The following is a 15,648-nucleotide window of genomic DNA, read 5'->3' as shown; positions in this document are numbered from 1 at the left end:
TGCCTTACCCGTGTACTAGTTACTCCCTTGCTCATTCAAACCACGTGTCTACCTTCGACTAGTCCGTCATCCGGTAGGTCAATAAAATCGGCCCGCCCGGATTTTACTAAACAGACACGAAAAATCGTATGATGCCGAAAGTGTCTACTGTAAAAAGATACCAAAAACAGTTTCGTGAAGTCTTATAATAACGATAGCCCTACAATCTCGTAAGCTACCTTATATGTTTTTAACACCCCACCCCACAGACGCTCGCCCCCCCCCCCCACCACCAGCTCCTCTCCCCCCCCGCCCCCCCACACCACATCTCGCTACCCAAAACACACCGCACAAGATCCGCACCGCAAATCCCCCCCCTCCCCGCTCTCCTCCAAGCTATTCGCTGCCTACCTCATATGTCTTCTTGGGGCACTGTAAGGAAGTGGCAGATTTTTTCCGGCTGTGTACTTTCAAATTCTAGCGCACTCGAGCTGGTTTCTCCAAAATGAGCTACCCCACCTTCAAGTTATGTGTTCGCAAACACATGACTGTAAATGTGAATCTTATTACATGTGAATCTTATTACATGTGAACATATTGCGATTATGTACTTAGTGTGTGGACAGAGTGAAGCAGTACCTGTGTGTCACAGTCCAGCAGCCGGACCGCCTTGTCAGTGACCTGCAGGAGCATCTCCTGGGTCCAGATTTTGTCTTTTGAGTCCAGAAAGTCTAGTTTCTTGACGGCATCGTCCACTGTGACGATGGACTCTGTCTTGTCCATAATGAACGTAGAAAGATGCTGATGAGGAAACAAAGAGTCGGTAAAGGAAAACGATTGGTTGTGAGGTGAATTAAAACACAATGGCTCTCTAGAAAGTAGGAAATGTGTGCTTTAGAAAATTGGATTGACAAAATGCACATTTAAATAACGCTTACGTTATAGTTTGATATTTTGGGAATTATACATATTGCCTTTCTTGCAGAGAGTAAGATGAGAAAAATTAGCACAACCTGCTAGCTTAGCTTATCAAAAAGACTAAACACTATGGGAAACAGCTGGCTGAAAAAGATCTTAAACTCACTCATTAGCTGTTGTTTTAAGTAACACATCTTCTCTACTAAATCTCAGCAAGAAAGCAAATAAGGATAATATATTTCCCAAAATGCCAAACTATTTCATAAACTGTTGGCTGTATTTAGATCAGCCACCTCTAAAAATACTTGGCATTTATATGGCTCTATGCTGCCAGCTTGGCTGTTATTTTGAGGATTAGCTGCCCATGTGTGATAATGGCAGGCCTCTAAAGAAATACAATTTGCACGGACACAGGACTAACGCTATCCCTGACCCAACGCACATCTCTGCCCAGAGTCCTTATTGCTTTATTATCAAACCTTCCCGTACATGAGATGCAATCAAGACATTAACGACTGTGTCAACTTTTATCTCTGGCCAGAAGAACAATAAACCATCACTTAGGGTAAGTGCTTTTTTCTTTTTATCATGAGGTTCAATTACCCATTTTAAATTATAAATCTGTACAGTTGTAAACCTCAGGTACAAGATTTTTTCTATCATTTTTTGGGTTGTTGTCATTTTTTGGCTGTGTACAGTATGAAAGGGAACGTGGAGGGAGGAATGAAACTAAGATCTACGGCTGGATTCAGTTTAGAGACATAATGCGTATGAGGTTTAAAACTACTGGAATATCAGAAAGAGAACTACACTTTTTATCTAAGTTGCTCATTTATATAAATATGTTAAAATTCACTATCAATGATTATTATTTTATATTACAGTCAATTATATGGAATAGTAAATCAAAAAATGTAACTATATAGAATAATAAAAGGTGAAATTCAAATGAGATTTCCTATAGAAAAAAAACGAATAAATATAAAGTGTGTTTAAGTGCCATTTACTTCCAGTTATAATAACATGGATTATATATGCAGTGCATCAGCTTGAATACTTTATTCATCTACGTTGTGCTTTTTTCAAAACTATTTTGAAAAAAAACAGGAACGCTCAAAAATACAACAAACAATTGAAGCTACAACGCTGATTAAATCAAAGATTTGTTTTCATTTCCGGGCTCTCAAATGTGGAGAAATACAGCTTTTCTCAGTTGTTATGTCATATTTAACTAAATACATATGAGTTTTAAGAGGACAAAACATGACATTTAAAGCTGCTTCATGGAAATGTTTTACCATTTTCCATCTTTTCTTTTATTTGATAAATTGGTGGATTTAGAAATACATCTGCAGATTGATCGATAATGAAATAATAATATTTTGCAGCCCTATAAATATAACTTTAATCTTTAGATAAACACATAAGGAGCAGATCTTACCTCGACATGATACTGCGACGTCTCTTGCATTATATAATTGGAGTTGGAGTACTTTTTCCTCTGTTCTGTTGATAAGAAAAAAAGACATAAAAAGTGAAAATCCAACAAGTCCGCCTGCGATCTTACTGTCAATATAACTATGTAAACAGGTAACAGTGACACTGACCTAAACTCCACATGTTGCACGTTTCAGCAGACCCAACAAAAGAAATGAAGCTCTAATGTCGAACACACTGAAGAGACCCAGCAGGGCAATAAGGAAGTCATAAGAACACGTAATGCGTTTGTTTTCATGGTTCAACTGGAGACTCCCACTCAATGACACTGTTATGTGAAATGATAATCACGTAAGTATTGCATGTATAATAAGGTGATCATTTAGAGGGTATTTTAAAGTGTATTTTACAAAAATGCAGTTAAAACAACAGCATATTTTCTCTTCAATAAATGAATACCTACAGTATACTGTATATACTCCAAATATGAAAACCACCTGTGATACATTTTGTGTCCAAGGTCAAATGAAAACCCCATTCTTAGGTTTTAATGAACACATCTCATATCATAAAGGTTATATGACTTGATGTGCCCCTCTAACTTGTTTGCTAGCCAGGCTGGCATTAAATCTTGCCTTATCTGGGCACCAATTAGAGGCAGAGATTTACTGCAGGGTCAAAGAACGTTGATGTAACTTCTCGAAAGCACCATGCTTCCTCAGTGCACTTCCTCGTCTGGGGCACATAATTATAAATTGACATGCATAAACTTCAAGCTGGTACAAAAATATATAATAGACGCAGGTGAGAGTGTCGTGGTAAGCAGCATGGTGCATGTAGTAAATTATTGTTGTCAGTGCTACCACTGTTTTTAATAGAGATGACAATGATGCCAGAACACTCCGCCAAATAAAGATGCACTCAAGACATGTTTTAAGACATAAGATATTTGGTATGGTGACAAAACAAAAAAAATAAAATAAATTACATACGCACTCTAAAAAGCACATCTGGTCCATTTATAAATCCAGCAGTAACACAATATTGATACAATCACCTATAAAGTTAGTTTATATGGTGGAGTAGTAGGCAAACAATTGCTTATTTACACATCCAGCAGTTACGGAGCAACATTATCATTCATTCGCAGTCGCGTTTCTGTCCACCTGATGAATGTTGGACCAACATTTACTCTCTTATAGCTCTTTACCAACTCCAGTGAGATATGTCTCTTTAAAGCAGCTAAATGCTTCACAATGTTCACAAGTGAGTTGCTAACTATTCTTCTTTCTGCTGGTTGGTGTACATTGCCACATTTTAAAGAAAGAATAATAAAGAAATCAATTATAGCGGCTTGAAAGATTGAGATTTTAAACTACGTGGCGACCCATTAAGAGTTTAAATAATGTCACCTTAAAGATGCCAGTATTCACTGCAGTGCATGTACTGTTGGCTGAGGCCATTTTCTTTCAACAGGCCAACGCTAATGAGTGTGCCAATGTGCCCATTGACCTATTTACCAGATGAATAGTCCGCAGGTAACAATTACTGCTTAATGAGAACATGTTCCTATCCGCCAGATCTCGTATCAGATCTCTTTCTGTCCCCAACCCAATAAAGTCAACAAGCTGATGCCACACAGGTTTTTTTCTCCACACAGTCGTTCAGTCTCATTTCACTAGATGTGCTTTATGGTGAAACGAAAGCTCTGCTGTTTGTTTGACAATTGAAAAAATACGTGTTAACCATTTGTTAATATTTTCCATTTGTTGATGATTCAGCGAGGTTTTAACATCCTGGATTTGGCTCGGACTCTTTAATGAGAACTCTTTCGTGTTCTCAGCATCTTTTCGTCCATGCGGTGTCTAAATTACGCTAGTAAATTCCTGCTATTTCCTCTCGGCTGATTCCTTCCTGCTTGGCTTTCCACAGGTGAAACATAAGCGTCATGTGTCGTACTGAAAGTTGAGCTCGCCCCATGACTTATTGATGGCCTTTCATTTATGCCAATCAATTCACAGCTCTGCAACAGCTTGCAAGAAAAGCCACTTAGCTGCAGATGGTCAGATCCTCAGAGCTCTCCAGAGTCATTGACCAGAGATAAACATGGCTGCTTGGCGGACTATCAAACCAATACATGGCCGAGATCAATCTATCCATATGACCTCAGCTTTAACTGCTCTTTAGACTGAGATCTGGTATCTAAAATGACTACACCCAAAACAAAGACAGTGGATATAATGTCACGAAACTGAAGTGTTTGCAAATGTTGTTTGTTTAATGAAAAAGAATAAAATCTTGTATCGCAACATCAAAAGGCTGAATGAGCCACCCCGACGACTCAAACAATAAGGAGTGTGCTGCTGTGTACACAAAGATTTGGCCGCATGTCGCCAGAAAGTATGACCTCAACACACATCACAGCCAACAGAGAGGTCCTCTCAAATATATGAAAAGCAAATCTAAACAAGGAAAGTAAGATCCGCTGCACGTACCAGTATTTATCTTTAAAAAAACACTAATAACTCTGCTTTAATAGCAATAGAAATGACACTAGGTATTGGATCCATACACGGACAAACATACACAGACTTCAAAAGGTAGGATGAGGTCAAGGTGAGATTTTCCACCTAATATTTCAGTAATTTAGCCAAAACACATTTTACCTGACAGAGACCTGTTCCTCAACAATAAACCGAGAAACTTAATAAAGCTGATGGAGGGTCTGAAGTCCAGGGATGATGAATCTGATGTGGCACCTCTCTGCCCTGAACCTGCTGATAACACATCAGGTGGGAGGACCTGTGCATCATTTGCATCAGTTGTGTCCTGCACTGCACGGTGTGAAGGACGAGGAGCTTTGCATAAGGGAGATTGGGCAGGGACTTTAGCTGTTGTTACTCTACCTGTTTATTCAGCAGCAGACCTTTATCTATCCAAATATCTCCTACTGTTATGGTGCCCAGGTTTGGGACAGGCCTGCTGCTATCACCCTGCAGTCAGAAGGTAGTGGGGACCATCTGCCACACCAGATTAGACCAGCCAATGAAAAACAGCAGAGCCTGGTCACACATACTACAGCAGGTTATTTGAGTGGGTGTGTTCTGTGGCTATTTGGATGAGTTGCAGGACAAACATATTGTATAGACAACAAGGTGCACAGTCAGATGCTTTGGGAACATGTTGCATCGCTACAATACCATAATGCGTCATTTGAAGCCAATCTATATTTGGAACAGTGCAGCCATGCACGGGAGCAGATTGTCCCTTCATACTTTAGGTTTCTATCTGGACCTATCATATGCTGTACAATGTTCCTCTCTGTGGGCAGAGTGGAAGGAGGTGCTGGCCGGAGCCAGTGAGCTAATGTCTGAGGCAGCGCAGGGAGGACCAGAAGGGAGTCCGCCTCTTCCTGTCCACTTTCAATGCGCCTTTTATTCACCTGCAAATCACGGGCATCCCCACCCTGTTCCAACCACACATTAAAAACAGGCACACCCTACACTCCCTCTTAGTGCAACAGAGCACATTTTAGTCTAAAATACACACACACACACACACACACACACACACACACACACACACACACACACACACACACACACACACACACACACACACACACACACACACACACACATACACATACACGCCCTAGCAAAAGTATGCAACATGCTAAAATAAAATGTAATGTTATGCCAGTCATAGTCAAGTCATAACAGTATTTCTGAATTACATCACATCGATGAAAGATCAGTGAGGCAGCCTGACGATATAAATGGAGCCCTATAATAACACAAACATATATTTTTTTGACTCAAAATAACCACAAATACTGAGAGCCAGACAGCATGATAATACATCTGCTAATGTGACTGCAAACACACAACCAAAAGCCTGATGCTACAAATCCAAGCATGCTCTGGAGGTTAAGCACAAACCTCTGGTGGTTTCGGCCCCCCCTCCCATGTTACTCAGTGTCTGACAGAGGTGTCAGCAGGACCTTGGCCCCCTCTTATCAGTGTGTGTGTTTTGGGGAGAGGAGTGTGATAGTCCTGCGAGCCCGGGGGCTGCAGCAACAAGCTGCAAGGAGACCGTGCTGGATATCCTGACAAGTTATCCGCATAAAAATGAAATATAGTTGTGTGGATCAAATCAATAAGTGCTGATCCACACAGATTGACTGTTCACAGTTTGGAAAGATGTCACCAGAGCTGGCTTTATATTTGACAAAGATGGGTGATTTACATTTTAAGTGAGTCTTAAATGTACTTTAGCTTAATTTAAAAAATGTGTAAACTCAAACGAGAGTGAATAGTGTATTTGTTGGAGACTATTTTCAAATGGGGATCAATACACAATTGGTGCCTAAGAGAATATTAACGTCCCAGGACGATGGGATTGAGTCAAAAATAAACAGTAAACTACTTAAGCTTTTTTAGTTTTTAGACAGAAATGTAGTTCTGTCTCTGGCTTTCATAAGTAGATGAAAATAATTGTTAATATCATTTCATAGGATTTTTTTTGACAATAACACAATTGTAGAATATTGTTTTTCCTAAGTAAAGCAAGAATAATGGGTGGTGAACAACACATCGAATACCATTCAACATAGAGGAAGTGTTCCTAAAACTATTTCTTGACAATTAAGAGTTACAATCTCCTTAATCATGAGCTGTCAACCGTAAACAGTCTGTGTTGACTCATGCCACAAAAAGAAGGGCAGGTGTTACTGCAGGTGAAGGGCATGTAAAGGCAAAGTCTTGAAAACAAGCCAACATGAAATACTCCCTCTGACAAAGAAAGTAACTTCCCAGCTCCATGCAGTCACTCACCATAGAGGGCCTTGGCGCTGATCTTGCTGTCCGATCTGGCCACTCCACTGAAATGACAAGAAGAGGAGACGGGGTTACGCTTCATGCTCTTCATCAAACCCTCTGAAACTCCCACACTGTTACTTTCATGAACCTTTGCCCACAAAATAGGAGTGATATATGGAGAGAGCAGACTGTCCAGCACTGGGTGAGATTAGCCTGAGATTCTGAGCATATGGACCAGCCGGGGAAAGAGAGCGAGAGTGGAAAAGGGAGAGAGGAGGGAGAGAGAGAGGATGTGTGCGGGGCATGGAGGGAGAGCCATGAGCCCAGGCAAAGCAAACAATTCTCAACAGAGCCGCTCTGTGCCCGAGGTCCCTGACCCACACCACCTTCTACATACTAGGTTAGTGATTCTTCCTCACATGTGTGACAGTAACACAGAAAGGTATACATGTGTGGGGAAGCAGAAAGGTGTGCGACACTCACTTGGCCTGGCTCGACGGAGGTCCCTGGGCACTCATGATTTAAGACATCCACCTGAGGACAGAAACAGAGAGGATTAAAATCAGATAAAGGAAGAGAGTGGGTGTAAATGAGTGACTGAGAGAGGGAGGTGGCTGGTTTCCACCCAAACAAACATTTATTATTTATCCTTTAAGAACTTTAAAAGCCTGTTGAATCAGCTATTCTTCCCTTTGTCTCTCTTTCTCTCTGTCTCATTTCGGTTTGTTGATTAAAGCTTATAAAGCCAAATGGACCACATCAAGGTTGTAGAAGGTAGGAAACGTTGAGGCGTAGTCTACTAAACAGCTTGTTCTTCCACTGTGTGGAGCCAGGTGTCGGCCCTGGACTGCTGGTAGTCAGGGGAATTCTCTGGGACAAAGGCAGACAGCAGGCTGATATGTGCTGTGTAATAAGATCCACTTTATGTTGATGACTATATCTGCGTAGCTGCTATTAATTCATTTGGTCGGTTTTAGAGTCAGCAATGCTCAGTATTTCATCATTAACATCAAGTGCTACATTTAAATCTGCTAACGGGAGCAGGAAATGAGAGAACTGAACCCTCCCACACCTTCCGTCTGACTTGTCTGTCAAGGCATGTTGTGACAAGGTTATGTAATCAGGTCCGCAGCACAACGTGGCTAAACACCCATGGACCCTAAGGGGCAGTTACACAACAAGTTGGGCTCTGATTGGTTTCCGAACTATTATTTATATTATACAACCAATAATAAGTGGTCATACGTTAAAGTGAATTGTGCTTACACTGGTGATAATAATCACCTTCTACCTTGGGTGAGTTTTAGATTCCAAAGGACCATGTATCCCTTTAGGCAACCTGTTCGGTTTGTATTATTAATTGGAGTTTGGATCCTATGTCACCTTTTAAGTGTCCTGCAAAAACAAGCGGCAGGATAGTGACCTTATGACACTGAGCATGCCTCCCGCAGTAGTCTTCCAACCAGAGTCTTACTACGTGCACATCACAGCGTTATGAGACAAAATAAAAGTAAAAGTAAATTAGATTAAAATGGTGTATTAAAGATGTAGGTTACAGGTGAGGTGCGGTCACTCAAGCTTATCTACGCAGCAGATCATAAACATAATTGCCCTTTGCAGATAACCCGCTCATAACTCCTGCAGCAAAGAGAGGCTAAATCACAACAACAGCTTTCTCAGATAGTAACCAAAGTAAATGCAAACAAAGTACGATTCTGATTTCAGATCCACACATGTAGTTCGCTGATATATACTATATGCAAACAGGCAAATAAAACAAATCCTTTTACCATTTACATTAGTATGCCTGCAGAAAAGATAGACTTCCTCTTTCTGTCCTTATCTCTCTAGCCATCATCCCTACGTGCTATTGTTCCCAGCTCTGGCCCGCAGCCAGGTTTCAGGAGGGAGGTAAAGCCGGAGCAGGACAGGCTAGGTGTCATGTGTTGTCACCCTCATGACGAGAGGCTCTGCACACACCTCTTTTCCAATCAGCTTCAGGGGCTTATTGTTCAATACTGTCAACCCTTTATTCAGATGTAATCACTTGGTGGAAGAACTACAATTACATTCAATTGAAGTGTGCAAAGGCTTGTTTTAGACGTAGACTCATACATTCCTGGTTATTTAATTTGATCTCCATACTTGAATGGAATGAGGTGAGACAAGTAAGGTAAGTCATATGTAGGCTGCCTCCTGTGACAACAAATCATTTGAGAGTGAGGAAAGTAAAAGCGATTACTTCTGAATCCTGGTTCAGCCCCATCTTTTTTCAAATGTTGAGTATAATTTTGGATCATTACACATCATCTAATCATCCTCAAAAACAAGTGCAAAATATCAGTCTTTATATACATCAATAACAATATCATAAATCAATGTGACATATCAGATCATCTCTGGTTATACTACAACTTTCAACCTTCAAGTTTAGCAACCCTGACCAATACATGACAACATCTTTTTTACTGGATATGGATTGTGAAGTCAGAGTTTGTGCTCACAGGATCTCACGATCGCTGTTTTGGATGACAACAATCTGGCTTCAAGTGTAAACATGTCAAAGACTCTGAGCAGGAAGTCTAAAACACGTTAATGCTACATAATAACTCTGTAAGAGCAAAGGAGCACTAAACATTTAGTCTCCCAACAAAAAGTGCTCTGACAAAAAATTGAAATACATCTACAGACCTAAAGCTTAAACTGAGGACTTTAGAGAACAGTAATAAAGACTAACAAGAATCACTGCTGACATGAAGTCAGGCAAGTGTCCATTAAATGTTATCCAAATGTTCACTTCACAATGACATTGCACAAAACACAGACTATTGGGTCAGGAGAATATGAGGTCACATGAGGCTCACACACATTTCTGGCATTGTTATACTACAAAAAAAATACTGACTCTGATAGCTTATTTAATGTGTCTCAATAACATGATATCGCTCTGATATGAATAATCAGAACTTTGCTTTATGTTCTTGAGTAAGCATTTTGTAAGATAAAAATGGTTATCGGCTTGTATTTTATTTCATGCGCCATGCAGTCATCTGGCTGAATCAAAGTAGGCCTACACTGTTTCGAGATCTGTTGATGATTTTACAGATACATTCCGGGTATAAAGTTTTCCTTATCTGGGCACAGAGAACCAGCACAGTTTGAAATCAGGTCACATGCATCAGATCCCTTTACTTCACATAACATCCATATAAATCTCTCAACACTTCGAGAACAACAATCAGTGTCAGGACAAAACACTACTGACAAGACTGTGAAATAATCACATTGATGACTGTTTCTAATGTTAGTGGTAATTGTGTAGTCTTGAGGTTATTCCTAAACTTAGAGAACCCAAATGAAAGCCCAGTCCTCTCATTACAGGTTAAAATTATGTCATTAAGGCTGAGGGTGACATCAGAATTAAATGTATGGTACAGCATCATGTTGTTTTCTGCTCTCCTGCAACAAGCAGAACCAAGTGTTACGAAGTTACAATTTCCAAGTAGCTTGAAAACTGCAGCCTTGATCACAAAACATATCGTTTTAGTGCTGATATTTAATATCTATTAAGAGAGATTTCATAACACAAAATATATTTCATAAAAGATAATCTATATAAAAAAACAATGCAACCTATTTTGAACCACAATGAAGTCATTAAATCTCTCAAAAACATAATTTTAAAACGTTAACATCGATTAGGCAACTCCAGCTCCTGGATGATGAAACTTCTGTCAGTGAGTGGAACTTGTGTTCAGATTTGTCAAGTGGGAATCAAATGTATGCGCATAACAATAAAGAAAACAACGAAGGTAAACAGACAAAAAGAAAGCGACAGTATACATTTTACCCCTCGTATGAACTCACAGTGGTGTTTTCGGGACGGGATGCTCAGAATGACAGCAGTGGTTGAGACAGCGCCGGAAGCTTCAGCCTGCCATCACATGCCGACAGGACAGGAAACTCCGCAGGAAACTGTAGATATTTGCAGCCGCTTGTTTTGAAGTAAAACCGATGAATTCCTGGACTGTAAAGTAGTCGTCCTGTGTTTGTGAGTCAGAGTGACAGCGCAGGTGTTTGTTGCCGGTTTGCATTGACACAGTTGCTGAGGAGTGACAGGTGACTCTGCAGGTAACTCTACCCTGAGGGGGCGGAGCTCCACAGACACTTCACTGGGGGGGGGTAGGTTGTCAAGCAACTTCACCCAAAGATTGCCCCCACTAATTTCGTTTTGTATTTTACAAGAAAAATAATAGGAAAACACTACATAATTCCAAGAAACAGAAATTACTTCTTTTTTTTAATTCATTTGTGAATGTCTGATTTATCTTGGGGCCGTTTGCTGTAAAGCAGGGGTGTCAAACTAAATTTCATCGCGGGCCACATTCGCATAAAGGTTGCACTCAAAGGGCCGGTTGTAACTATATAAATATACGGTTGTAACTATATAAATATATATATAAAATAATGTATTATATTACATTATTGCCTCTGAATTGGATTATTATCAGATAGGATAATAACTTAGTAATTAACTACGTCTGAAAGCAGAAGTCCAGGGCAAATAATTGCAAGTCTCTTCAGTGCGCATGTCACAAAACGAGATGCATTGTGGGACATGTAGTTTATGGGCAACCTGCTTCTGTAAAGTGGCATGTAACCGTATAATAAACGTATTATATTCTTTGCAAGCTCTTGTGGGCCACATAAAATGAAGTCGCAGGCCGGATTTGGCCCCCGGGCCTTGAGTTTGAGACCCCTGCTGTAAAGCTTGACCCAAGAAGACCTGTGCATGAGGTGCCCTGTGACTAACAACATTTATATAGTAATGCAAATCTTTCAAAAATGCTTTAAATATGCAATAAAAAGGCCTACAGACGGTATATTTGAATCTTTTAAGTTGTGGGATAGTTTGATTTAAACAGGTTTTTACTTTGTGCTGAAAGCAGTGGCTGGTCTAAACTAGTTGGACTCAACAGAGTGAATGAAAGAGGAGCAACAGAGTGGAACACTGCCCAGGTTTCAATGTCACTGACTGGTAAGAATGACCACGCTTTGTCCAGTTGTAGCGAGCTGACCCTGCACAGAAAACCATTAAGATAATGCATTTGTCCTCTTATTAATTTACAGTATGTGACCATCCCCTGAGTGATAATGTTAGAACAAAGCATTGAGATACGATGAAAATGAAAATATATAAATGCTTGCAAATTGCACACACACTGGCCTTACCTACAATCAGTGATATGCACAAGTGTTTTTCCGTGTGCTCGGCCTTCACTCAAGCGCAGGCCCTCAGAAATGGGAATTGTTTTGAAACTCGTTACTTTGGAGACCTTGCCATTAGGTTTGAATATTAACTTTGGCTGTCCGTGCTGAGAAATCACCTGGAAAGAATGTGGGTTAGGAAATGGCCGATAACTAAAACAATACAAATCGGAGAGGTTCACCGGAAAGAGCAGAAGATCAGTGGTGGTAACATCACATGCAATTAAGCTAATTAAAATAATTAATACAAATAGAAAAATACTTTTTCAACCTAGAGTATTTCTTACTTGTGTACATTTCAGGTATTCTAAGAGATTTGTGAACAACTAAAAGCAATTTATAGATCATAAGAACACTTGAGGGTTATTTATTTGTATGTGTATGTACTAAATATACTGTACTCCTAAAGTTGAAAGACATAAGAAAATGTTACTTATTTTGTACTTAAATCAGTGTAGTCCCTCCTCAAGTGTTAATCAAAACGATTCTGCCCTCTACTGGAGAATAGATGAACAAATATGAGACTTGTATGTCAAATGCTGTATGTTCAATAAAAGTAATCAGTAGTAACACACATTTACACAGCAGGCTAAAACCTATTTGTTGTTGTGCAGAAGGCTGTCATCTCAGATATTAGGCCTAAATTCAATATTACACTCATATGAAAGGAAGGTGATTTCATTCGAAGACACTTAAAGACACCAAGAAAAGCAACTTTACCAATCTGTTATTACTGTACATTTGAACAGAACAATTATTTGAAAATAACAATTATGTCTAACAATTTAAATACGTCCAAAATCAATCTTGTAAATAACGTTTTTCACGGGTATTCATCCGCATTGATTTATGAATGTATTCCGACAACCAGCCACCTTAATAGACAATATCCATCTTTTCTAAACAAGCCATTATTTTCTGTGAAATTAACTTTGGAGGAACATTTTAATGATGAGGCAATATTACAAAGTATACAGTTTCAGTTGAATGAATGCCACCCATATCAATAATTCAAACAAATCCTAAAGAGAACCAGGGCTTATTTCATTCAGGGACAAAAGCGTGAACAAAAGGAAAGCTTAGTGCAGTCGGGTGTTTCAAAACGTACGTATGAGATGCTAATTACGAAGGCATATGTTTTCAATCAAAAATAAATGGAGACTTAAATGTAGGCCAGTCTCTCCATGTGATGTTATCTGTGTATGACACCAGATATTGTAATTTACCGACCTGTCTATCATTTATGTTGACATTCAACTGTCGAAGAAAGGCGGTTTGTAATCTCAGATGCCACATGATCTAAGAAAGCCATTGACCATGGCTGTTGAAGTTTAATATAAAATGTCTGATGGAAACTAAAGATAGTGGAACTAACCTGGCCAGGCGGGCTAAAATTATAAAAGCTAAGACTACATTTAAGACAAAGACTACGAGTAAAACAATGCTTGTGATTATGCCTAACTGTGTCATTGTTAGACTGACCTTGGAAGGCGTCAAGACCCAAAGTAAAGACGCAGATGTAGTCCCACAATGTGGGCATCAATTTTATATGATTTACATTTTGGTGGCAGAACACACTCGGCGGCATGGCCTGTTCCCAAGCCCGCACTACTACACACAGGTACTATTACAAAAGCAAAAGGAGCAGTATTTTATATTCCCCACCCTTAGGTGCTACCAAAAACAGGGGTGATATAGTCAGACCTGTTTTAGATAAAATACTGAAACACATTTCAAAGATAATTCAACATAAAGAAAAAACACTTAACATAAATGTATTAACCTACAAATTAATACATGCAAAACAAAACAAAGCTACCAAACATAAATGTGACATGTATTTACCACCACCCCTACTCACTCCTACTTGGTGTAGCCCTCCCGGAACCATAAACAGGTGTTGAATCCCCCGGGAATGTTTTAATGGCGCACTCTGAGATTAGGGACAGGACAGCACAGGTAAGGGTTTAGTACATGATAGCTGTTTAATATTGGCTACCATTTTAACAAAGTTAACACAATTGCATTACAGCCACGGTTGATTGATTGAGCCACGCGAAGATCGCTCTGCTAATCACACACTGTAATTAGGCCTATGTTTTACCAAGCATTACCAGGCATCTAAACAACGTGCATAACGGCATTCAATAAAGGCTTTAATACTTGCTTGTGTCATTACTTTAGTGATTAGCCCTTGTGTTCCTGTGTAAAACGTCACAATGACTAACTTTGCACAACCTGATATACAGCAAAAATGCTTTGTCAATAATGTAGCTCTGCACAAAAGTAGTGGAGACTCACTTCCGTTACAGTAACGTGCAACACCGTCACTTTGAGGTTAACCAAAACAAAGTCCCTTCTCTCAGTTAGGACCATAGACTGTTGTGTTGCAAAAGAAAAAAACTAAAATATTATAACATAAGGTCTGGGTCAAGTATTTGATAGACATGGGCATTTACTAGACAGAGATGGTTAAAGTATATTAATGCCATTAGTTGTGTCATGGTAAATGTATAAACAGATCCAATGTGTGTGGAGTTTCCGATGTTAAATCCCATGTTATGGATTGAAATTGAGATCAGCAGACAGACAATGAACCATGGCATCAACAGGACAACACTGATCCGAGCCTGACCACAGAAGACACATTCACTGTACTCTACAAGTACATCAAAAACACTTAGAAAAAAGGCAACGTGTGATAGGCTATGTACCATACTCACTCGTTCTAATCATAAATCTGTAAGTGAACAGGAAATAAAATATATTTGCTTCAGCCATCCCTGGAAAAAGTAAAATATGACAGCTGGTTACAGAGATAGGTGTGTTATCATTAATGATCAGTCAGGCAGTGACAGAGAGGCGCCTGTCCTTCAGAGCTGCTTAGTTTATTGAAATGAAAAGGATACTGGCTGATCTTCCACTGGCTGAGGGAGAGAGCTGGGCAGAAACACAGTTAACAAAGTAGGCTCACTTTCTTTCATTTATTCAGCACCGTAAAACAGGAGTATTGTAACCCATTCTATTCAAAGTTGCTGTCAACAGTACGACTGACTATGTAATGTTTCCGTTAAAGCCTTTATACAGTCTATGGTTAAAGCATGTCTATAGCAACCAATACATCCTACTTACCTGGTTCATTCACCCTCATTTTGAGTTCTTTCCTTAGATTTTCCGTTTCCATCCAAAAAGATGAACATCTCCACCTATTGGCTGAAAGAAGAAC

The 15,648-nt window shown here is 39.6% G+C and overlaps 1 protein-coding gene across 1 annotated transcript in view; it reads left to right on the top strand.

Moving 5' to 3' along the window:
* Positions 1 to 13,903, top strand: part of LOC104945766 (ferritin, heavy subunit) — a 19,479-nt gene extending 5,576 nt beyond the window's left edge. The window contains exons 6-7 of the mRNA XM_010771484.1: positions 13,095 to 13,157; positions 13,899 to 13,903. Of these exons, the coding sequence (XP_010769786.1) occupies positions 13,095 to 13,157; positions 13,899 to 13,903 (68 nt within the window). The remainder of the gene's footprint in view (positions 1 to 13,094; positions 13,158 to 13,898) is intronic.
* The last annotated feature ends 1,745 nt before the right edge of the window (positions 13,904 to 15,648 follow it).

This window comes from Notothenia coriiceps, unplaced genomic scaffold (assembly GCF_000735185.1).
Source record: "Notothenia coriiceps isolate Sejong01 unplaced genomic scaffold, NC01 NC01_scaffold00009998, whole genome shotgun sequence".
NCBI lineage: Eukaryota > Metazoa > Chordata > Actinopteri > Perciformes > Nototheniidae > Notothenia > Notothenia coriiceps.
Note: the sequence above shows the minus strand (reverse complement) of the source record. Positions and strands in the feature narration are given on the sequence as shown.